General features: G+C 34.1%; 1 protein-coding gene and 2 pseudogenes across 3 annotated transcripts; 2 read left to right on the top strand and 1 right to left on the bottom strand.

Annotated features, from left to right (window-relative positions):
* Positions 1 to 19458: 19458 nt before the first annotated feature.
* Positions 19459 to 20380, top strand: LOC18602851 (putative glutathione S-transferase; annotated as a pseudogene). The gene is made up of 2 exons (XR_016025848.1): positions 19459 to 19767; positions 19897 to 20380. The product of XR_016025848.1 is annotated as a putative glutathione S-transferase (transcript).
* Positions 20381 to 21372: 992 nt separating this feature from the next.
* LOC18602850 (putative glutathione S-transferase) lies at positions 21373 to 22354 on the top strand. Its single transcript, XM_007034478.3, has 2 exons — positions 21373 to 21731; positions 21831 to 22354. Exons 1-2 carry the CDS (start codon positions 21423 to 21425, stop codon positions 22194 to 22196), a joined length of 675 nt encoding a protein of 224 aa, XP_007034540.3. The 5' UTR covers positions 21373 to 21422; the 3' UTR covers positions 22197 to 22354.
* Positions 22355 to 24614: 2260 nt separating this feature from the next.
* On the bottom strand, positions 24615 to 25814 carry LOC18602849 (putative glutathione S-transferase; annotated as a pseudogene). The gene is made up of 2 exons (XR_016025849.1): positions 25417 to 25814; positions 24615 to 25285 (listed from the first exon to the last, which is right to left on the bottom strand). The product of XR_016025849.1 is annotated as a putative glutathione S-transferase (transcript).
* Positions 25815 to 26179: the final 365 nt, after the last annotated feature.

Genomic DNA, 26179 nt, shown 5'->3' with positions numbered 1-26179 from the left:
ACTGAAATGACGTCGTTTCTCTCCTGTCACACGGTGTTCTTTTACTTGGAAACCGTAGCCTCTTTCCTTATCCCGCTTGTCTTTGATACAGGTTCTTCACTGAAATTCTTCATCCATGCATGCAGACGAGGGAAGGTATCGGCTTTGATAAACTTGATTCCAGCTACCTCTTCCGTAGGCACCAAGATATGAAGAACCAATCCAAAGACAAGATCAGCTAATCCAAGTTTGTCACCACCAAAGAACTTCTTGTCTCCAAGCCCATGCTCCATTGTTTTCAAAATTTCAAGGTTGTTGTTGATCGCCTTTTCCTGTTCTTCTCCAAATTTATGAAAGAATTCCCACATAGTTCGAGTCTGCAAAGATATAATCATAAGACTAATTAGGAACAAATATCAATCCTGGATTGAAACAGGCGTGAACCTACTTTTGAAAATAAAATAGAATAAAAGTATTTGTGCTTGAAAAAATAGTAAGATCAATTAAAGACTGAGGAGAAAAATAATGAAACATTAAGAGATAAGTTATGATTGTTATAAGATAGAGTACTAACTCCTTTAACTAAACTGCTCACTGACTAATTTTGAAGAACAAAATCCTGATGACATATACCTTTTCATCTATGAGTTTGGCCCAAAACCGGGCGACAGATTTCTCATGAACATCTTTTGGAAGCAGGGATTCTCCGGCCACACCTCATCAATGTATTCAAGAATAACCAATGACTCTGCAGTTGGTTTTCCTCCATGAACAAGCACTGGAATCTTCTTGTGAACAGGCTTGTATTCTAGCAGCAAGTTGCTCATATTAATGGGGAGATATCAAGGGCACTGGAACCTTCTTATAATTTTTCTATTCAACAATTTTATTGATAAGTTGGTCACATAGAACCAGAAAATTCACTTCAACACTATAATCAGGGAGGTTCAGTGAGAAAGTGTCTACACACCAGAAGACTGCTACAAACATTACAAGAATTACATAGGCTCTGAAGCCATTCTCCAAAGATTAAATGGGATACATTACATTATAATAAAATTAGCACACCAATCAGAGCTTCATCACAGAACATTCTTCACCGCCATGCAAAGAAGCAATCACTTCCCTCCATCCCAAACTTAGGTTTCAAATCAATCCCAATCATCAACAACTCAGTAAACATGCCATCAGATAATGCATCGTAAACTTCAAATCAATCCCAAATCATCCTAATCCTGTTCCATATCAAAACCTTGTCATTATCTAAAGAGTTTAAAGAATTGGATTGCCAAAAACATACAAAATCCAACAAGCAAAACACAGTTCCCTAATACAATAACCTCTTGAACCATTGACAAAATATCCTAACGTAAGGGTTGGGTATTTTATGTATGTTCAATTGTACATGTATATATGCAATTTCTTCCAACAAAATTAACCAAAAAAATTTTAAAATATTAAACAAAACATACTCAAATCTTCAATGCTTAAGAAAATTACATAAAAGTACTCTTCAATAATTTGCTTCACTTTACTTTGCATGATGGCAGCATTTGAACTTGTAGAAGGACAGAATGCTTAATGATAATTGTGATTAATAGTAAAATTGGAGTGACAGTAGGAATAAAGAATCAAATCATTACAAAATCAGAGCCAACTATATATTATTTCTGAAAACTTTGACTACATGTAAAAATGAATCCAATTCAAACAAAAAAAAAATAGAATTAAGAAGATTCGAATTCATCTCCGTCAAATTTTTGTTCTTCTTTTGTTGTGCAGAGATAGCGGAGTCTTTTAAACCTGACAGACCATCTTCTTAGTCGCAACGGAATCATTCTTATCAAGATGGACACAGAGTGCCATTTCCTTATAATATTTATTGATCATAGCAACATCGGACGGACAATTTTTGATAAGGAGAACCAAATACAAGTATTCATTATCGTCTCTCCTCTTCTTCTTGAAAAAGCTTTGCACGGAAGCAATCTTGTGAATTAGATAGACGGTGATGTGTTAATTTGGAAGTCATGAGGTTGCCCCTTGTGGGTTGTCCAAGTTTTCATGCTTTGGCATCATTATTGAATCGGACTCGGTGAATGTGGTCCCATGGGCGTCACTTCCTGAGAAATCCCCTTGGAAGCTACGACAACTCTTCCTCCAAATTGCTTCTCTTAAAGGTAGAGTTGTGGGTTGGCAGATTAGTCAGATTCCGAGGTCTGGTAATGAGGCAGCAGACAGCCTCGTTAAATCAGGGATTGATAGAGCTCATGATCTTCTTCGCATCTGCCCCTAGCTGTTTGAGTGTTTGTTCGACTGAGCTTGGGATATGCTGTTTCCTTTTACTACTGAGTTGAAGTTGCAGGTTTGCTCAGAACAGAGACAGCTTTTTGATCAATCTCACTCAAGATAAGACAGCCACCATTCTAGGAACACTATGACTTCTTTTTTGGGTTTGAAAGAGGAGGAAACATCCAAAACGGTCATATTTTTCACTCTTACCTTCCGTGATGTTTTGTGGATGGTTGTTTCTTGTTGATTCTTCATGATTGTTTTTATTTTGTACAGCTTATAGGCTGATTGCTGGTTAATTTTTGTAGACCAGGTTTCAGCAAGGGCATCTGGACTGAGTTCTCCCAAGCCAGGCCCCTTCTCTTGTTCACGGGTATTCCCCTTTTGATGGTAATGGAAATTACTTAATCTTCAAAAAAATATGGAAGAGAATGCATCTATTTGAAAAGTTAAAGTTCACTGTTAACTGAAAATTTTCAATTAAAATATATTAAATTAAATTAACAATTGATTAACCACACTAGATGAATCTAACAGATAGACGTGAAACAAAGTCATGAGTCATGACAATTAGACATGAATAATGACTTATTAAATAGATCAAAACATTTGGAAAGTCAAGGAAAATGGGTCCTCTTTATCACCATTGTCCAAGCAAGCAGTCGCCACTGATCAATATACAACGACCTTGCATCTTGGGATCTCGAGCCCAAAGTTATAGCAGGAGTAAAGCTACATGGGTTCTGGGCTAATCCTTTTAGTCACCGAGTGATCTGGACATTGAAACTGAAAGGCATAGACGACTCTGAATACACAAAAGAGGACCTTGCTAACAAGAGCAAGCTGCTGTTAAAGTACAATCCAGTCTACAAGAGAGTCCCTTTTCTCGTTCATGGTGATGACAAGTCAACCGCTGAGTCCCTTGTTATCCTTGAATGTATAGAAGAAAGAAAATTGTGAGAAATAGACCTCTTAATAAGGTGATTTCAAAAATAACCATTCATATAAAGTTACCTGTTCTAGCCAAAAAGAAACATGAGTAAACCAAAATGCCCTTAAAAACATCATTTCAAATTAGAGTCTCGATATTTCCCTCTCGCTAGAAAGAAAATAAAAATAAATAAATGCTCAACTGTTTAAGCTCTGTCATCTTTCTCTCTAAACTCTCTGAACTGTCTCAACTCTGTCAACTCTCTGTTGAGAACTATCATCATCAGCTCTCTCAGCTCTCTGAACTGTATGAGCTCTGTCAACTCTCTGTTGAGCACCATCGTCATTAGGTTGTGGCCTATCTCTTGGCATCTGACCATAGCAGAGATGACATCAAGGTATGTTATTGGGTTTATTGCTACAACACTTAAATTTCTGAAATATTTGGTGTACATTAGAACATGGATTAGAAACATTGCCCATAGTTGTTACACGCCATGCATCTATAACATTTGTTAGCATTATTTTAGCATGCCACAACATTGGTTATTTTAGGGCAGTTCATGTAGCGAGTCAATAATTACACTAATTGGCATGTCACATGCTATGGGTATTTTAGGCCAGTTCATGTTAAGACACGGTAATTATAGTGATTGGCGTGTCAGCATTGGTGTGTTACAACATTTTACGTTATATGCATGGCATGTTACAACGTAAAGTGTGTTACGACATTTTACTTTATATGCATGGCGTATTATAACATTTTACGTTATATGCATGGCGTGTTACAACATGACTGATAAATTCTAGAACACAGCATGTCATATAATGTGTTAAATGATTAACAAATTATTGTTATTTTCAAAATTTCAATGGGGTTTCAATTGTGCTACTTGTGATAAGACACGGTGGTCAGTGGGTGGATGGTATTTACAAGAGTGATGAGTCACTAATACGGAGGGTTAGGAGTGATTTGTCATTTGTGGGATTGATGAAGCTAGTTGAAGATGTTGTTAGGGTATACTAAGAAATTGACGAGATTGAGTTACATGCATTGATCAGTACACCTGGAGAGTTATCACGGCCAATTAGCAAGGACGATGAGGATGCTGCATTAATTCTGCTAGAACATATGAATGTTCCGACTGTGTATATTAGCATTAAAGGACACCAAACAAATGTTATGTCACATGAAGAAGCTGAACAACATGGTAATTAGCTCAATCAAAATGAGATATACAATGCTTCACATATATTACAGCATTCAGTCCGTAACCCACAATAATGACAATTGACGTATGCACAAGAGTTTATGCAGCCCAGTAGACACACAATATTCACAGAACAGTTGGCTGCACAATTTCAATCAAGATGTGTATTGAACCAATTAGTTACTTGAGTCCAACAAATGCAACGATTGGGTGAAACTGTACAGGGTGTAATGGCATTTTCAAATGAGAATGCAACACTTGAGTACAACACTACGACGTTGGAAGGTGACACTGTGATGCTCGAGGATAATACTGCATTTGATGAGGGAAATGAGGATTTGTTCCCTACCGGTGAAGATAGATTTGATGACAATTCGGATGATGGGCTTGATGAATGGCATGATGAGAGTTCATCAGTAGCCTTTTCCAACTTATGATTGTAGGCAATGAGAGTTGACACTAGTTTTGCACCAAGGAGTCCATGTTCTTCCAACATATCCAAAGTATACTTCCTCTGGCAAATGGAAACACATTCTGTTGACCTTGCTACTTCCAACCCTAGAAAATATTTAACCTCTCCAAAGTCTTTTAGCTTAAAATGAAAAATAAAAAAACATTTAACATCATGAGATAACTGAGGAGAGCTAGATCCTATTATAATGTCATCAACATAAACCAGCAGTGCTATAAAACCACCATTGTCTGCATTCATAGTGAATAGAGAATAATCTGATAAAGTCTGTTTGAAACCATACTCTGTTAGTATTCCTATGAATTTAGCATTCCATTGTCTGAAAGCTTGCTTTAAGCCATATACAGATCTGTGTAATTTACAAACTAGCTCGACATCAGATGGATACTCCCCCTTAACCTGATAACCAGATGGCAATGACATATACACTTCCTCATCAAGATCACCATTAAGAAAAGCATTGTTAATATCCAACTGAGACAAATACCATCATTGAGCTGTAGCTAGTGCCAAAAAAACTCTAACAGCAACATGCTTAGCAACAGGACTAAAGGTTTCCTGATAATCAAAGCCCTCAATTTGACTATAGCCCTTTACAACCAAATGAGCTTTAAACCTCTCTATACTGCCATCAACCCTCATTTTAGTTTTGAAAACCCACTTACAACCAATTGCATGGGAATCAGCAAGTAGTGGAACTATACTCCATGTGCCATTATCCTCTAAAGCTGTTAGTTCAGCAGCCATAGCATCTCTCCACTGATCATGTTAAATAGCTTGATGATAGGTAATAGGTTCATGAATATGAGACAAAGAAGCAGTAAAGGACTTATGTTGAGAACACAGCTGACTAAAAGATAAAAATTTGCAATGGAATAAGATGTGACAAAATTTGAGGAGGATGGTAGCTGAATATCATAAACTTCTAGATATTTAGGTAATTTCCTAGGTCTGTCTCTTCTTCTAGTAGGCATGGAATCACTAGGAATATAAGAAGGTTTAGAAGAAATAGAATAAAAAAAGTCAACGGTAAAGCCAACAGGACTACTAGAAGTAGATTGTTCAGGTGAATTTGATGAAGAATTCAAAGAATCTGATGTTTCAAATATGTTTGAAGAAACAGAAGGTGAAATTGAAGGTGTAGACATATAAATAGGTTCATGAACTGAAGAAAGAACAACAACAGAATCTAAGAACTTAGAATCAGACTCATGCATATGAGGTGTTTGATAAAAAGTATGATCATAGGAATTTTGCTTGAAAGAATGGAAAGGAAAAACATGCTCATGAAAAATCACATTTCTTGATATGAATACCTTATTAGCAAGAAGATCATAAACCTTATAACCTTTGACACCATTAGGATAACATAAAAATATGCATTTACTGGCTCGTTTATCAAATTTCTTCTTATGTTGACTAAGAGTAAACACAAAACACAAACTACCAAAAACTCTGAAGTGATCATATGAGGGAGGTTTTTTAAACAACAGTTCATAAGGTGTATAGTTGTGAAGAACTTTACTGGGCATTCTCTTCATGATGTGAGCAACAGTGAGAACTGCATACCCCCAAAAATGAAAAGGAACTTTAGACTGATGTAATAATGCTCTTGTGACAACTAAAATATGTTTATGTTTTCTTTCCACTCTACCATTTTGTTGAGGGGTTTCAACACAGGTTAAATGATGAACAATCCCTGTCTTGGCATAAAAATCAGTAAGTTCAAATTCTTTTCCATTATCTGTTCTTAAAATTTTGATGCAAGCGTTAAATTGAGTTTTAACAAAATTGTAAAAATTGGAAATAATAGTTGAAACATCAAATTTACACTTCATCAATATCCAAGTGAAATGAGAAAATTCATCAACTAGAGTAAGAAAGTATCTTTGATTTGAAACAGTTGGTACCTCATAAGGACCCCATATGTTTACATGAACAATTTCAAAAGAACTGGCACTTGTTTGTACTTGAGTAGGAAATCGCATTTTCCTCTACTTAGCCATAGGACAAACTTCACAAAGTAAACTACTAGAACTATGAGCCTCAGAACAGTGTTTATTGATTACATTTATTCTTTCTAATGGTGCATGACCTAATTTGAAATGCCAAAGGTCAAAACTATTTACAATTATGAATGGAAGAAACGTTAACTGGTTTTATGATCTTGTTAATACTATGTTTTGACAAGGCTTGTTCATCTGCATTAATTTGCATGAAGTATAAACTTGAGATGACCTTAGCTACCCTAATCACCTTCCATGAAACCAGATCTTGAATAACACACAATTCATCAGTGAACCAAATACAATTTTTCTTTGAGTTAGTAAGCTGACTTATTGAAATGAGATTAAACCTAAAACTAGGAATACACAAAACATTTGTTAAAGTGAGAAATGGTGTAAGTTTGACATTTCTTGTGTGAGACACTAAAGCTTTAACTTTGTTTGGAAGTTCAACAAAACAATTAATCATTGGTTTTGTAGAAACAAAATTATCCAGGGTATAAGAAATATGATATATTGCTCTTGTATCTATAATCCAAGAATTGTGTTTAATCATGAGACTTGTCATATTTTGATACTTAAAAGGGAGATTATTCTTAATATTGAAACAAACATGACCAAAAATGATACCTGAGAAAACAGAATTTACTAGAGAGTGTTTGCTTTACTGATTTGATGCAGGAACAAATGTAGAAGCAGAAGTAGAGCCATCTTTACCTTCATCAAAGCTAATACCATTCTCATTTAAAAGATTCATTAGCTTGCTTATTTGTTGCTTAATGAGAGACATCTGAAACATGGTGTTGTTACCAGCAACCTCATCTTCCTGTGCAAATTATTTATTTTTTACTATTGCAACACAATTCACTGACTTGCTTTTCTTATAGGCATTTTTACCCTTATTGAACTTGAAATCCTCTAGAAATCTTATCAATTTGTAACGTTTTTCTTTTGGATGATCCTTTTTGTTACAATGGGAGCAAATCACCTCCTTTTTATATTTCTTCTTTTCATCAGACATCACTGCCATAGTAGTAGATTCCAAAACTGGTTGACCTTGTATAAGGAAATTTCTCTGTGATTCCTCCTTAAGAACTAAACTATAAACCTTGTCCAGGGTAGGTATAGGATCCAACATTATAATTTGTGACCTTATAGTAGAATAAGAGTCATTAAGTCCATTTAAAAGCCTAAAAATCATATCTTTCTAGTATTGATCTGAGTATTTTTTTGAAGCAACTAGGATTACACTTGCCACACTCACATTGAGGCAACGACCTATAGTTCCTCATTTTTTCCCAAATCCCCTTCAATTCTATAAAGTAAGTGTCTACAGACTTTGTTCCTTGAGTCACATTTCCTAAGGCAAATTGTAAAGTGCAAACCCTAGTGTCATCTGGTTGTGAAAAGTTTAGTTTAAGAGTACTCCAAATTTCAGCGACAGAATCCATATAAAAAATGGTTGAAGCTATCGGTGGAGTGATTGATTCCAAGATCCGGGCCATAATTAAATTGTTACATCTAGTCCATGGCTCGGATAATGGATCTGTTACCAAGGGTTTTGTAATGATACCATTGAGAAAACCTAGCTTATTTGTAATTGAAATGGCTAGGACAAAGGATCTGCTCCATGGAATGTAATTATTTGTGCTAAGCTTGGGAGTTATAACAACTGAACTAGGATGATCTGAATGATATAGAAAGTAAGGTGATTGTGGATCCAGAGTTGGTGAAATTATATTCCTAGAACTTATATTCTCTTCCATGGAAAATAGAATCTCAAGCTCAAAGAAATAAAAAAATCCAACTGATATTCCACAAGTACTTAAATCTAATCAACTATTGATTAGAAACAAGTAAGAAAGATTTAGAATCCTTAACCTGATTGCTCTGATACCATGATAAAACTAGAGAATAAAATGTGAAGATGCTTGATAAAACCAGAGAAAGAAGAATAAAGTCGCTATGAAGCAAGTTAGTGAATTGGAAAACTGTATTCTTGTTACTGAAATTAGTTATTACAAGTGTTTATATACAGAACTCTTCAGCCAATGAGAGAAGAGATTTAACCAACTAACAACTAACTGACAAAATTACTATTTACAATGCAGTAAACTATAAATCCTAAATATATACTGTCCACTATAAATAATACACGTGTACATTCAATCCTTTAACTTTCTAAGTACAAGATTTCAAGAATAACCAATGACTCTGCAGTTGGTTTTCCTCCATGAACAAGCACTGGAATCTTCTTGTGAACAGGCTTGTATTCTAGCAGTAAGTTGCTCATATTAATGGGGAGATATCAAGGGCACTGGAACCTTCTTATAATTCTTCTATTCAACAATTTTATTGATAAGTTGGTCACATAGAACCAGAAAATTCACTTCAACACTATAATCAGGGAGGTTCAGTGAGAAAGTGTCTACACACCAGAAGACTGCTACAAACATTACAAGAATTACATAGGCTCTGAAGCCATTCTCCAAAGATTAAATGGGATACATTACATTATAATAAAATTAGCACACCAATCAGAGCTTCATCACAGAACATTCTTCACCGCCATGCAAAGAAGCAATCACTTCCCTCCATCCAAAACTTAGGTTTCAAATCAATCCCAATCATCAACAACTCAGTAAACATGCCATCAGATAATGCATCGTAAACTTCAAATCAATCCCAAATCATCCTAATCCTGTTCCATATCAAAACCTTGTCATTATCTAAAGAGTTTAAAGAATTGGATTGCCAAAAACATACAAAATCCAACAAGCAAAACACAGTTCCCTAATACAATAACCTCTTGAACCATTGACAAAATATCCTAACGTAAGGGTTGGGTATTTTATGTATGTTCAATTGTACATGTATATATGCAATTTCTTCCAACAAAATTAACCAAAAAAATTTTAAAATATTAAACAAAACATACTCAAATCTTCAATGCTTAAGAAAATTACATAAAAGTACTCTTCAATAATTTGCTTCACTTTACTTTGCATGATGGTAGCATTTGAACTTGTAGAAGGACAGAATGCTTAATGATAATTGTGATTAATTGTAAAATTGGAGTGACAGTAGGAATAAAGAATCAAATCATTACAAAATCAGAGCCAACTATATATTATTTCTGAAAACTTTGACTACATGTAAAAATGAATCCAATTCAAAAAAAAAAAAATAGAATTAAGAAGATTCGAATTCATCTCCGTTAAATTTTTGTTCTTCTTTTGTTGTGCAGAGATAAGGGAGTCTTTTAAACCTGACAGACCATCTTCTTAGTCGCAACGGAATCATTCTTATCAAGATGGACACAGAGTGCCATTTCCTTATAATATTTATTGATCATAGCAACATCGGACGGACAACTTTTGATAAAGAGAACCAAATACAAGTATTCATTATCGTCTCTCCTCTTCTTCTTGAAAAAGCTTTGCACGGAAGCAATCTTGTGAATTAGATAGACAGTGATGTGTTAATTTGGAAGTCATGAGGTTGCCCATTGTGGGTTGTCCAAGTTTTCATGCTTTGGCATCATTATTGAATCGGACTCGGTGAATGTGGTCCCATGGGCGTCACTTCCTGAGAAATCCCCTTGGAAGCTACGACAACTCTTCCTCCAAATTGCTTCTCTTAAAGGTAGAGTTGTGGGTTGGCAGATTAGTCAGATTCCGAGGTCTGGTAATGAGGCAGCAGACAGCCTTGTTAAATCAGGAATTGATAGAGCTCATGATCTTCTTCGCATCTGCCCCTAGCTGTTTGAGTGTTTGTTCGACTGAGCTTGGGATATGCTGTTTCCTTTTACTACTGAGTTGAAGTTGCAGGTTTGCTCAGAACAGAGGCAGCTTTTTGATCAATCTCACTCAAGATAAGACAGCCACCATTCTAGGAACACTATGACTTCTTTTTTGGGTTTGAAAGAGGAGAAAACATCCAAAACGGTCATATTTTTCACTCTTACCTTCCGTGATGTTTTGTGGATGGTTGTTTCTTGTTGATTCTTCATGATTGTTTTTATTTTGTACAGCTTATAGGCTGATTGCTGGTTAATTTTTGTAGACCAGGTTTCAGGAAGGGCATCTGGACTGAGTTCTCCCAAGCCAGGCCCCTTCTCTTGTTCACGGATATTCCCCTTTTGATGGTAATGGAAATTACTTAATCTTCAAAAAAATATGGAAGAGAATGCATCTATTTGAAAAGTTAAAGTTCACTGTTAACTGAAAATTTTCAATTAAAATATATTAAATTAAATTAACAATTGATTAACCACACTAGATGAATCTAACAGATAGACGTGAAACAAAGTCATGAGTCATGACAATTAGACATGAATAATGACTTATTAAATAGATCAAAACATTTGCAAAGTCAAGGAAAATGGGTCCTCTTTATCACCATTGTCCAAGCAAGCAGTCGCCACTGATCAGTATACAACGACCTTGCATCTTGGGATCTCGAGCCCAAAGTTATGGCAGGAGTAAAGCTACATGGGTTCTGGGCTAATCCTTTTAGTCACCGAGTGATCTGGACATTGAAACTGAAAGGCATAGACGACTCTGAATACACAAAAGAGGACCTTGCTAACAAGAGCAAGCTGCTGTTAAAGTACAATCCAGTCTACAAGAGAGTCCCTTTTCTCGTTCATGGTGATGACAAGTCAACCGCTGAGTCCCTTGTTATCCTTGAATGTATAGAAGAAAGAAAATTATGAGAAATAGACCTCATGATAAGGTGATTTCAAAAATAACCATTCATATAAAGTTACCTGTTCTAGCCAAAAAGAAACATGAGTAAACCAAAATGCTCTTAAAAACATCATTTCAATTAGAGTCTCGATATTTCCCTCTCGCCAGAAAGAAAATAAAAATAAATAAATGCTTAGTTGTTTAAGCTCTATCATCTTTCTCTCTAAACTCTCTGAATTGTCTCAACTCTGTCAACTCTCTGTTGAGAACTATCATCATCAGCTCTTTTAGCTCTCTGAACTGTATGAGCTATGTCAACTCTCTGTTGAGTACCATCGTCATTGGGCTGTGGCCTATCTCTTGACATTTGACCATAGCAGAGATGACATCAAGGTATGTTATTGGGTTTATTGCTACAACACTTAAATTTTTGAAATATTTGGTGTACATTAGAACATGGATTAGAAACATTGCCCATAGTTGTTACACGCCATGCATCTATAACATTTGTTAGCATTATTTTAGCATGCCACAACATTGGTTATTTTAGGGCAATTCATGTAGCGAGTCAATAATTACACTAATTGGCATGTCACATGCTATGGGTATTTTAAGCCAGTTCATGTTAAGACACGGTAATTATAGTGATTGGTGTGTCAGCATTGGCGTGTTACAACATTTTACGTTATATGCATGGCGTGTTACAACGTAAAGTGTGTTACAACATTTTACTTTATATGCATGGCGTATTATAATCTTTTACGTTATATGCATGGCGTGTTATAACAATTTACGTTATATGCATGGCGTGTTACAACATGACTGACAAATTCTAGAACACAGCATGTCATATAATGTGTTAAATGATTAACAAATTATTGTTATTTTCAAAATTTCAATGGGATTCCAATTGTGCTACTTGTGATAAGACACGGTGGTTAGTGGGTGGATGGTATTTACACGGGTGATGAGTCACTAATACAGAGGGTTAGGAGTGATTTGTCATTTGTGAGATTGATGAAGCTAGTTGAAGATGTTGTTAGGGTATACTAAGAAATTGACGAGATTGAGTTACATGCATTGATCAGTACACCTGGAGAGTTATCACGGCCAATTAGCAAGGACGATGAGGATGCTGCATTAATTCTGCTAGAACATATGAATGTTCCGGCTGTGTATATTAGCATTAAGGGACGCCAAACAAATGTTATGTCACATGAAGAAGCTGAACAACATGGTAATTAGCTCAATCAAAATGATATATACAATGCTTCACATATATTACAGCATTCAGTTCGAAACCCATAATAATGGCAATTGACGTATGCACAAGATTTTATGCAGCCCAGTAGACACACAATATTCACAGAACAGTTGGTTGCACAATTTCGATCAAGATGTGTATTGAACCAATTAGTTACTTGAGTTCAACAAATGCAACGATCGGGTGAAACTGTACAGGGTGTAATGGCATTTTCAAATGAGAATGCAACACTTGAGTATAACACTACGACGTTGGAAGGTGACACTGTGATGCTCGAGGATAATACTGCATTTGATGAGGGAAATGAGGATTTGTTCCCTACCGGTGAAGATAGATTTGATGACAATTCGGATGATGGGCCTGATGAATGGCATGATGAGAGTTCATCAGTAGCCTTTCCAACTTATGATTGTAGTCAATGAGAGTTGACACTAGTTTTGCACCAAGGAGTCCATGTTCTTCCAACATATCCAAAGTATACTTCCTCTGGCAAATGGAAACACATTCTGTTGACCTTGCTACTTCCAACCCTAGAAAATATTTAACCTCTCCAAAGTCTTTTAGCTTAAAATGCAAAATCAAAAAACATTTAACATCATGAGATAACTGAGGAGAGCTAGATCCTATTATAATGTCATCAACATAAACCAGCAGTGCTATAAAACCACCATTGTCTGCATTCATAGTGAATAGAGAATAATCTGATAAAGTCTGTTTGAAACCATACTCTGTTAGTATTGCTATGAATTTAGCATTCCATTATCTAAAAGCTTGCTTTAAGCCATATAAAGATCTGTGTAATTTACAAACTAGCTCGACATCAGATGGATACTCCCCCTTAACCTGATAATCAGGTGGCAATGACATATACACTTCCTCATCAAGATCACCATTAAGAAAAGCATTGTTAATATCCAACTGAGACAAATACCATCATGGAACTGCAGCTAGTGCCAAAAAAACTCTAACAGCAACATGCTTAGCAACAGAACTAAAGGTTTCCTGATAATCAAAGCCCTCAATTTGACTATAGCCCTTTACAACCAAATGAGCTTTAAACCTCTCTATACTGCCATCAACCCTCATTTTAGTTTTGAAAACCCACTTACAACCAATTGCATCAGAATCAGCAAGCAGTGGAACTGTACTCCATGTGCCATTATCCTCTAAAGCTGTTAGTTCAGCAGCCATAGTATCTCTCCAATGATCATGTTAAATAGCTTGATGATAAGTAGTAGGTTCATGAATATGAGACAAGGAAGCAGTAAAGGACTTATGTTGAGAACACAGCTGACTAAAAGATAAAAATTTGCAATGGAATAAGATGTGACAAAATTTGAGGAGGATGGTAGCTGAACATCATAAACTTCTAGATATTTAGGTAATTTCCTAGGTTTGTCACTTCTTTTAGTAGGCATAGAATCACTAGGAATATAAGAAGGTTTAGAAGAAATAGAATAAAAAAGTCAACGGTAAAGCCAACAGGACTACTAGAAGTAGATTGTTCAGGTGAATTTGATGAAGAATTCAAAGAATCTGATGTTTGAGATATGTCTGAAGAAACGGAAGGTGAAATTGAAGGTGTAGACATATTAATAGGTTCATGAACTAAAGAAAGAACAACAACAAAATCCAAGAAATTAGAATCAGACTCATGCATATGAGGTGTTTGATAAAAAGTATGATCATAGGAATTTTGCTTGAAAGAATGGAAAGGAAAAACATGCTCATGAAAAATCACATTTCTTGATATGAATACCTTATTAGCAAGAAGATCATAAACCTTATAACCTTTGACACCATTAGGATAACATAAAAATATGCATTTACTGGCTCGTTTATCAAATTTCTTCTTATGTTGACTAAGAGTAAACACAAAACACAAACTACCAAAAACTCTGAGGTGATCATATGAGGGAGGTTTTTTAAACAACAGTTCATAAGGTGTATAGTTGTGAAGAACTTTACTAGGCATTCTGTTCATGATATGAGCAGCAGTGAGAACTGCATACCCTCAAAAATGAAAAAGAACTTTAGACTGATGTAATAATGCTCTTATGACAACTAAAATATGTTTATGTTTTCTTTCCACTCTACCATTTTGTTGAGGGGTTTCAACACAGGTTAAATGATGAACAATCCCTGTCTTGGCATAAAAATCAGTAAGTCCAAATTCTTTTCCATTGTCTGTTCTTAAAATTTTGATGCAAGCGTTAAATTGAGTTTTAACAAAATTGTAAAAATTGGAAATAATAGTTGAAACATCAAATTTACACTTCATCAAGAATATCCAAGTGCAATGAGAAAATTCATCAACTAGAGTAAGAAAGTATCTTTGATTTGAAATAGTTGGTACCTCATAAAGACCCCATATGTTTGCATGAACAATTTCAAAAGAACTGGCACTTATTTGTACTTGAGTAGGAAATCGCATTTTCCTCTACTTAGCCATAGGACAAACTTCACAAAGTAAACTACTAGAACTATGAGCCTCAGAACAATGTTTATTGATTACATTTATTCTTTCTAATGGTGCATGACCTAATTTGAAATGCCAAAGGTCAAAACTATTTACAATTATGAATGGAAGAAACGTTAACTGGTTTTATGATCTTGTTAATACTATGTTTTGACAAGGCTTGTTCATGTGCATTAATTTGCATGAAGTATAAACTTGAGATGACCTTAGCTACCCTAATCACCTTCCATGAAACTAGATCTTGAATAACACACAATTCATCAGTGAACCAAATACAATTTTTCTTTGAGTTAGTAAGCTGACTTACTGAAATGAAATTAAACCTCAAACTAGGAATACACAAAACATTTGTTAAAGTGAGAAATGGTGTAAGTTTGACAGTTCCTATGTGAGACACTAAAGCTTTAACTTTGTTTGGAAGTTCAACAAAACAATTGATCATTGGTTTTGCAGAAACAAAATTATCCAGGGTATAAGAAATATGCTTAATTGCTCTTATATCTATAATCCAAGAATTGTGTTTAATCATGAGACTTGTCATATTTTGATCCTTAAAAGGGAGATTATTCTTAATATTGAAACAAACATGACCAAAAATGATACCCGAGAAAACATAATTTACTAGAGAGTGTTTGCTTTGCTGATTTGATGCAGGAACAAATGCAGAAGCAAAAGTAGATCCATCTTTACCTTCATCAAAGCTAATACCATTCTCATTTAAAAGATTCATTAGCTTGCTTACTTGTTGCTTAATGAGAGACATATGAAACATGGTGTTGTTACCAGCAATCTCATCTTCTTGTGCAAATTGTTTATTTTTTACTATTGCAACACAATTCACTGACTTGCTTTTCTTATAGGCATTTTTACCCTTATTGAACTTGAAATCCTCTAGAAATCCTATCAATTTGTAACGTTTTTCTTTTGGATGACCCTTTTTGTTACAATGGGAGCAAATCACCTCCTTTTTATATTTCTTGTTTTCATCAGACATCACTACCATAGTAGTAGATTCCAAAACTGGTTGACCTTGTATCAAGAAATTTCTCTGTGTTTCCTCCCTAAGAACTGAACTACAAACCTTGTCCAGGGTAGGTATAGGATCCAACACTATAATTTGTGACCTTATAGTAGAATAAGAGTCATTAAGTCCATTTAAAAACCTAAAAATCATATCTTTCTAGTATTGATCTGAGTATTTTTTGAAGCAACTAGGATTACACTTGCCACACTCACATTGAGGCAACGACCTATAATTCCTCATTTTTTGCCGAATCCCCTTCAATTTTATAAAGTAAGTGTCTACAGACTTTGTTCCTTGAGTCACATTTCCTAGGGCAAACTGTAAAGTGCAAACCCTAGTGTCATCTGGTTGTGAAAAGTTTAGTTTAGAGTACTCCAAATTTCAACGACAGAATCCATATAAAAAATGGTTGAAGCTATCAGTGGAGTGACTGATTTCAAGATCCGGGCCATAATTAAATTGTTACATCTAGTCCATGGCTCAGATAATGGATCTGTTACCAAGGGTTTTGTAATGGTACCATTGAGAAAACCTAGCTTATTTCTAATTGAAATGGCAAGGACAAAGGATCTGCTCTATGGAATGTAATTATTTGTGCTAAGCTTGGGAGTTATAACAACTGAACTAGGATGATCTGAATGATACAGAAAGTAAGGTGATTGTGAATCCAGAGTTGGTGAAATTATATTCCTAGAAACTATATTCTTTTCCATGGAAAATAGAATCTCAAGCTCAAAGAAATAAAAAATCCAACTGATATTCCACAAGTACTTAAATCTAATCAATAGTTGATTAGAAACAAGTAAGAAAGATTTAGAATCTTTAACCTGATTGCTCTGATACCATGATAAAACTAGAGAATCAAATGTGAAGATGCTTGATAAAACCAGAGAAAGAAGAATAAAGTCGCTATGAAGCAAGTTAGTGAATTGAAAAATTGTATTCTTGTTACTGAAATTAGTTATTACAAGTGTTTATATACAGAACTCTTCAGCCAATGAGAGAAGAGATTTAACCAACTAACAACTAACTGACAAAATTACTATTTACAATGCAGTAAACTATAAATCCTAAAAATATACTGTCCACTATAAATAATACACGTGTACATTCAATCCTTTAACTTTCTAAGTACAAGATTTCCATTCTCCTTTGGCTCAGCACTAGCTTTCAATGCTTAGAAACTCTGTTTTGAGTTTAAACATCAACTTCAACTTTTGATAACATAGGAGGAAAATGGAAAAACACCTGAACAAAAAAAGGATCCCAGAACACCTGAACCCCTTATCCTTGAGATTCCCTCAAATAACATACGAGGAGCCCAAACAGCGAGCCATGAACTCACAAAAAAAGCCACCGTATCAAGCAAAGCTAAAAAACAAGAAACATGACGAAAACATTACACTCCCAGCAAAGAACCGGTTGGCAAAAACGTAAAGGAACAAAGAAAGACAGACTCATAGGAAAGAAATCATTCATTAGAAAGGACATTTTTTTCTTTTCTCTTTATTATTGATCACTTGTTAAGCTGCCTTGACTTTTTGAGCAGCTAATCTATTGCCAATGGCATTGGTTTCCTTGTCCAAGCCGTTCTTTGACATGCCAAAGGGAGTTTTTAGTAGTTACAGCCTTAAATTAACAATGACATTGATCGGCCGCTGAAACTAATAAATTAACCTTTCAAAAACAAAAAACTTTTTGGTTTTGCGGAAGAATTACTTGTAAAAGTTCATGATGATCACCTCATGATTTATTTTGGTTGTCCTAAGGTTAAGGCTTCATGAATTTTTATATCTTTGGATTTGCTTTTTAAAATTACTTGATTTTGACTATTAGGATATTATATTTCTCATAGTATAAAATGTTATTTCACAAAAAACATATTACCATTCGGAGAGAGTAATGGTAGCAAGTAAAATGAATAATATAGTTATATCATGCAAACAATAATGAACTGAAAGTAACTCAAAAATCAGAATAAGTGATATTGTTCAGAAACTACTTTTGCTATTGGGATGTTTTGCAGAACTTAACTTATTAGCTTAGATTTGGAAATAGTTAAAGAGAATTTCCTCTCAACAGTTTTTTTAAGTACAAGTGCTTTACAAAAACAAATCTAATTACACCATTACTAGTCATTCGTTACAAAAGGTTACTATTCTCAATGGCACGTGACAAGATTCTTGTAATTATTATGTACATAAAGAATGGAAATAGTCGCGAGGCAATTGGAACAAAGTTTATTAAAGCAAATACCCTTAATGAGGAATTTCAGTAAAGAATCCGCAATCAAAGACAATGTCCCATATCACAACAGAATGCGCTTTAAATTTCTTGAAAAAGAGAAGGGTCATATATAATATCACCTCATCAGAATCACTCCAAAGTAAATAAGCTAGTAATACAAGCTTGTATTACACATTTACGTCGTGAGGAAGAACTACTTCTTCTCTCTTTAATTTTCATGTTGGTTTATGCCTTTAAATTATTTATCTGTTATAGCTATGGTTACAACAATGCTATGTGGCTTGTTGCTTTAAATTATTCTGAAATCATTTTGAAATTTTCAGCCTTCTGAACCATTTCAATTACAAATGGGGTATTCTTTATGATTGCATCTTCTATCTCACTTCCTACTTTGTAGACTAAAACTTAGGAGTACCGGAAACGCTCCCCATTTTTCCAATTTCAGTTTGAACAACGTTATCCAAGAGAAGGGTTTTTCAATCTTTGAAACTTGTTGTTTTATTCAGTTTGAAAGGGGCAAACTGATTCATTTTTTTTTATTATTAAAAACATGATCACTTGTCATGCATGACGCAGGCCTATTGTATATTGCATGGAGCAATCATATCCGTAACATGGTAGTTACTGGATTAAGTAATTTATCTGATCCAACTATGTGACAGATTGTATGACTTTTACAATAAGAAATGCAAAATTATCAGCCGAAAGAGTCTAAACTGATATCAGAAACATTTAGAAAAGAGTAAGAGTTGCTTTCATTGACATTGTTTTGGAACTTCAAACTTATTGCCCAAGCTAGAACTGCCCTTTGATCTGTATGAATTGACTTGGGCCTTGCAACTGGCCCCGCATCCCATATCGCAATGGTAGAAGTGAAGCTAGATGGATTTTGGGCTAGTCCATTTAGTCACGGAGTGATCTGGGCACTAAAACTGAAAGAGATAAACTACGAATATGTAGAAGAAGACCTTCCCAACAAGAGTGAATAGCTGTTAAAGTACAATCCTGTTTACAAGAAGAAACCTGTCCTTGTTCATGATGGCAAACCAATCGCCGAGTCACTGGTCATCCTTGAATACATTGAAGAAACATGGCCTCAGAATCCCCTGCTGCCACAAGATGTCTATGAGAGGGCCATAGCTCGGTTTTGGATCAAATTTGGAGAAGAAATGGTTACCCTCATACTTCACTGAAATTCAACTTTTTCATCTTGATTCTTAGTTTTCATTTAGAATCTATTCTAGTTTATTGTTTTTGGTTTACCTCATGCCACAGAATAACTAAATATTTTGATGATCCAGGGTCCTACCGTAGTTTCTCTATTCCAAACTACTGGAGAGGAGCGAGAGAAAGCAAGAAAGCAACTAGTTCAAAAGCTGAAAATCTTAGAAGAGCATGCCCTTGGGGATAAGAAATTTTCTGGTGGCGAGGCTATAAACTTAGTTGACATTGAATTTGGAGTGCTTGCTCACTGGGTGGAGGGGATGGAAGAAGTGATGGGACTACAATTGTTGAAGCCAGGCACCCTACCCCAATTGCGCCAATGGATAAAGAATTTTAAGGAAGTTGCTGTGATCAAAGAAAATCTTCCTGACAAAGCAAAACTGCTGGCCCATATGAAAGTGGTTAGAGAATTGTTTGTTTTTAACGTCTCAGGTTAACCCTTGTAATATAATGTAACTATATTTGAATATCCTCCTTGTCCTTCGGAATTTTGGATAGCTATAAAATAATAGCAAGAATTTTGGATAGCATATATATAAATATATATAGACATTTTGTGTTTTTGCCTGTCCATCGATGCAGCATTTTAAGGATGTTCCTATCGAATTTTGCTTTTGTTTCATTTTGTTCTGTGTTGGATTTATGCTTAGTTCATACTTTTGCGTGTGAAATTGTATTAAAAAGAATCTCAGTAAACAAACCTTATGAAATAATAACTAAGGGCTCATTTAGTTTTATAGAATGTTGTATATGTTTTATCTCCACCTTTACATTGTAAATAAATGGTAAATGTCTATCAAAAAATAAAATTATGAATGAAATAAGGATAATAACTAAATTTGAAAATCCTTAATTTTTTTCTTTTTTATATGAAATGAAAAATAATAAAAAAATCAAAATTTTCAACTACAATTGGATTGTTTTTTGCTATTTTAAATTTAGTTATTTACCTTATCTTATTAATCACAATTAGAAAGTAAAAATGAAAATTAAAAATATGGAAGTAATTTTTAAAATTAGATTAATGATTTTTATATCAAAATAGAGAATTAGTTTCAAAACAGCAAAAATCATAAAGAGACAAACAGGAACATGATGAACCTTCTAAGAGCGGGTTTGATTAGCAAATATCATTTGTTTATGTCGATAATTAAATATTGAGATTAAGGGGCAGTTGGTATATAAATAATTAAATAAGGCAATGGTCCATTGGAACTTTGTTTTATTCATTCTAAGAGGCAGGATATCGAAATCTTCATGCAAATGTATATTATAAAAACAATATTCTTTATCTTCAAAGTCAAATTAGTACTGCATTATCTAGTTCATGTTTTCCATACACTGTAAATTAATCAGAATCATCAACTCTTCAAATTAGGGCCTACAATATTATATCAAATTTCAACCTGACCTTGATTTCCTCAAATTCCCAGCTAGTTCCTCATAGAAAACATGTGGCCTACGAGGTATTCTATGGGTATACAAATGAAGGGTCACTTTCATGGTTACTAATTTCTAAATTGAAACTTATTGTCCAAGCATTTGATCCATTATATTGACTTTGGCCTGGCAACAAACTTTGCATCTTGAGCTCATCAAAGAAATGGCAGAAGTGAAGCTACACGGATTCTGGGCTAGTCCTTTTAGTCAGAGAGTGATTTGGGCATTGAAAATCAAAGGTGTAGACTACGAATACATAGAGGAAGACCTTTCTAACAAGAGTGAACTGCTGTTGAAGTACAATCCTGTTTACAAGAAGATCCCTGTCCTTGTCCATGGCGGCAAGCCGATTGCTGAGTCCCTTGTCATCCTTGAATACATCGAAGAAACCTGGCCGGAGAATCCATTGCTCCCAAGTGATCCTTATGAGAGAGCCATGGCTCGATTTTGGATTCAATTCGTAGCAGACAAGGTGATTTTGACTCTTTCATTATCTCCATTGAGGCATTGACCTATCATTCTTTTCTTTTATGTTATTGTTAAGAATTATCAAACTTTACAATGATCGTAGAGTCCGGTTTTCCGTGCATTTTTTCTATCAACCGGTGGAGAGGAGCAAGAGAAAGCAGCAAGGGAATTGTTGGAAGTGCTGAAAATTATAGAAGAGAAAGCTCTTGGGGAGAAGCAGTTTTTCGGTGGTGATACCATTAATTTAGTCGACATCTCCTACGGAGTGCTGGCCTATTGGCTCAAGATCATGCAAGATATAATTGGCGTTAAGGTGCTGGAACCAAACACCTTGCCTCGACTGCATGAATGGGCTCAAAATTTCATGGAAGTTGCTGTCATCAAAGAAACAATCCCTGATCGTGATAAACTGTTGGCTCATATCAGAGGCGTGAGGGAGAAGAGGGTTGCTGAACAGTTTAACAAATAGCATAAAAAGGCTTCACACTAGCTAGCCTTCTGGAAAATTGATTTTCCTAAACTTGGCAGCTTGGGATGCTTATCTAAAGCTATATATATATGTAATCTGCTTAGTTATGCTATGTTGTATTAATTAAGCATCAAATAATTGAATTCTATTGTCTAAAAGCAGAACTTTTTTGGTTTTATGGGAGGATTAATTTTACAAGCCCATGATGATCAGGAAAGAAATGGGTATTTTTGGAATTTAAGAAAGGGAGGCCATGAAAGCTGGGAATTTTAAGCTGGTTCTGTTTCGTTAGAACAAAGAGAGACACAGAGAGAGAGAAATTTTGAGAAAAATAAGGAGGACGAAATTAAAGAATGTTTTTTCTTTCTTCTAAATAATTGTGGCGTTTTTACTTGCTATTATGCCACGTTAGGGCACCGGTTAAGAAAATGACAAATGTCATAATGATTAACACTAGTTAATTTTTTAATTTTTTTATTAAGTGTTTTGTAACTTATTTGATTTTAAATAAAAATATAAGACTTGATTGTATTTTTTTTTTCAATGGAGAAGTTGTAATATTAAATTGGAATCATCATAAGAAAACATATTTCCATCATATCATATAATAATAAATTTTTAACTCCCGCTAGAGAAGTATTATGAACAACATAAGAAACATCAAATAATTAAATAAAAAATTAAAAATATATTTGATTTTTGACATAATATTCAAATAAGCTCATAAATTATTTAAAAAAATTAAATAAACCCTTATTCTTTCATTGTATTCAATCAAAATTTGTATTTTTATTTTTTATCAAATAAGTCTTTATAATAAATGATTAATTAATTATCATTAATTAAAATACCTATTATCATTCTATTACCACATAGCTTTAACATGGCATTAATACAAATAGTAAAAAATATCATATGAACATGTTATTATATCAAATTAGTATGTCACATCATCATCAATTATAATATATCAGTATATCACACCATTATCAATTATAATATGTTAGCATGATACATCAGCACCACGCGATATAAAATAATAAGTAACATTTTGACTAAGTTAATTATTAGTCATAAAGGTTTATTTGACTCAAAATAAAAGTACAATGACTTATTAGGCTTAGAATAAAAGTATAAAAACTTAATTGAATGTAATAAAAGTATAAAGACTTATTTGAAGTTTACTAAATAGTTTAAAGACTTTTTTAAATATCATACCTTAGATTATTGTTTTTATAATTTAAAAACTTTTTCAAATATTATGATCTTTGTCTTAAAAGTGAAATTGATCCTACATTATCCAGTTCATGTTTTCCATATATCTTCACTGTAAACTAATTAAATCGTGAACTCTTCAAATTAGGGCTTAAGATATCATTTCAAATTTCAAGCACTTCCTAGCTATTTCCCCACTAAAAACATCTTGCGCAAGATATAGAGATTTTTAATGTTTGGGGGCTTTGATATCATGTTATGAACAAATTTATCATAAAGATGAAAACAACGTGTGTTATGTGTATTTGTATATATGTTAAATGTGTCAATACATGGACAACTGGTGTTGTGACAAAAAATATTAATATGGTGGGATGCATGAAACAAAAATTGTTGATGTCCAAGGTGACTTTGACATGATGTTACCAAAAGATTTATTATAAAGGTGAATAAAGTATAGTCTAACTGTATCATTATTTTATATTGATTAAAAGAGGGCGAAGGAAACAAATAAAATAAAAATTTGGTGAGACCATCCAATCCAAAATATTGTGGATTGAGAAATATGAGCTAGATTGGGTAGTCCATTTTTTACATAGGCCATCAAAATTTCAGCTCAGCCCAACCCTCACTAATCCATGAGTCAAGTTAGGCCAGCCCACTAATTTTCTTCAAAAAATATTCATTTTCATAATTTTACTTAGCAAACTCTTTATCAATAAAATTATTTTATAATTTAATCTATAAATTGAATAATAAAAATATATTACAAACAAATAAATTACATCAAACATAAATTAACAAATAAATTATATCAAAGGTAAATAAAATTTCAATCTTTAACATAAACTATAATCTCGTAAACATAAGAACATAACTAAATAAATAAAAACTTCAAGACTCATTTATGTCTTCCTCAATCTCTATTCTTAAGTAAAACATTTGAATCTTATTTGAATGGTAATAATGTCTCAAAGTTTGAATTATTATTATTTAATATTCATTGCCATAAAAGAAAAAGAGATAGTGAGTTTCAATTTCAACTAAAACTATTAATTTGACAAGTAAAAGTTAAAGACATTGAAATATATAAAATAAATAATAATATTAGTAACTAAATTATTAATTTTATATAACTAAATATATAAAATTATTAAATTAATTAAAATTATTAATTTAATTTTTTTCTTCTATCCTGGAGGCTAGCCCACATCAACCTTTAGTCTTATTCAACTGTTAAAACGTGGGGCATGAGGACTTCCCAGAAGGTTCTCTTTTGACTCGAAAGGTTACAAAATCCGTTAATTCAGATACGTCATGGATGATGCAAGATAAACCATGTAGGACAATCGAATTTCATATCCTGCCCAATGGAAACTAAAGTGACCTCGGTGCTACTGCTAACTAACTGAGGCCTAAGCCACATAATTTCTACTCGTTATTTGTTTCACTAGGTAATATCCATAAAATGAGTAGATTGTATAGAGAAAATTCAGAACATAGATTCTGGGACAATGGTGTCATTTAGAAGCAAGTGTCATCTCCCTGCGGCGCTTGAAGAAAGCAAACATCTCGTCACGATCGGGGAGGTTTTCTTTGATTATTGGAACTTGCTTGAAATTCTTGATCCATGTTTGCAAACGAGGGAAATTGCCAGCTTCAAGTAGCTTCACTCCTGTTACATCTTCAATAACTGGTAACCAGTAGGCAAGTTGTCCAAAAGCAATATCCACCATGTTAATCTTGTCTCCCCCAAAGAATTTCTTCTCTCCTAGTGCATGCTCTTCAATGGTTTTTAGCATTTACAAGCTGTCCTTAACCGCCTTCTCGTGTTCTTCACCGTTGGTCCTGAAAACCATCCAGATTGCTGGACTCTGTAAGAATCAAAGATGCAATAATAAATTATCAATAACAATTAAATAGATCTTGTACAATTCAGATTAATGAAATGAAAATTAGGAATAGCATATGCTCCAAACCCATGTCTAGAAGGCAAAAGATTTACCTTTTCATCGGCAAATTTGATCCAGAAACGAGCAATGGCTCTGTCATAGGGATAACTTGGTAGCAAGGAATTTTGTGGCCAAATCTCTTCGATGTATTCAAGAATGATCATGGACTCACAAATTGGCTTTCCACGATGAAGGAGTACTGGTATTTTCTTGTGAACTGGATTATACTGGAGAAGCAAGGGACTCTTGTTGGCTAGATCTTCTTCTATGAATTCATATGCTATGCCTTTCAGTTTCAGGGCCCAAACCACTCTATAATAAAAAGGACTAGGCCATGCAGCAAGCAGCTTCACTTCAGCCATGTGAGTGAGATCAAGTATTCAGATTCTTGATCAATCTGAAATTCTGATAACGGTGAGGCATTGCACGCCTTCTAAAAGTCAATTTATAGAGAATAATGAAGTGCACCAACTCAAACAGTCAGCTTAAACATTTTTAATATTTTTCGGTTAATCCATGGTTGAATTCCAAAACGGGTTGTCCTTTTCGAAACCCTCCATATATTTTATAGTGGGAAATTGGGAAAGAAGATTAGTCCTGTAGTGGAACTGGTCAATAGTCAAAGAAAACGAAATGGTTATATTATTTCTGGTGTGGGTGAAATCTGCCTATTTACTGCCCTTTATGTATAAATATTGCTTAGAAAATTTAGCTCCTTAATTCTTGGCTTTAATTAGAAGGTGAAATTGGGTAAATGTGGGCAAGATCATCTAAATGGAATTCAAATATGAAATCCCAAACAAAACAACTCAGTTG

The sequence above is a fragment of the Theobroma cacao genome, chromosome 4 (assembly GCF_053813885.1).
Source record: "Theobroma cacao isolate CCN51 chromosome 4, ASM5381388v1, whole genome shotgun sequence".
Lineage (NCBI taxonomy): Eukaryota > Viridiplantae > Streptophyta > Magnoliopsida > Malvales > Malvaceae > Theobroma > Theobroma cacao.
The sequence above is the reverse complement of the archived record's forward strand: the minus strand, read 5'-3'. Positions and strand labels throughout refer to the sequence as shown.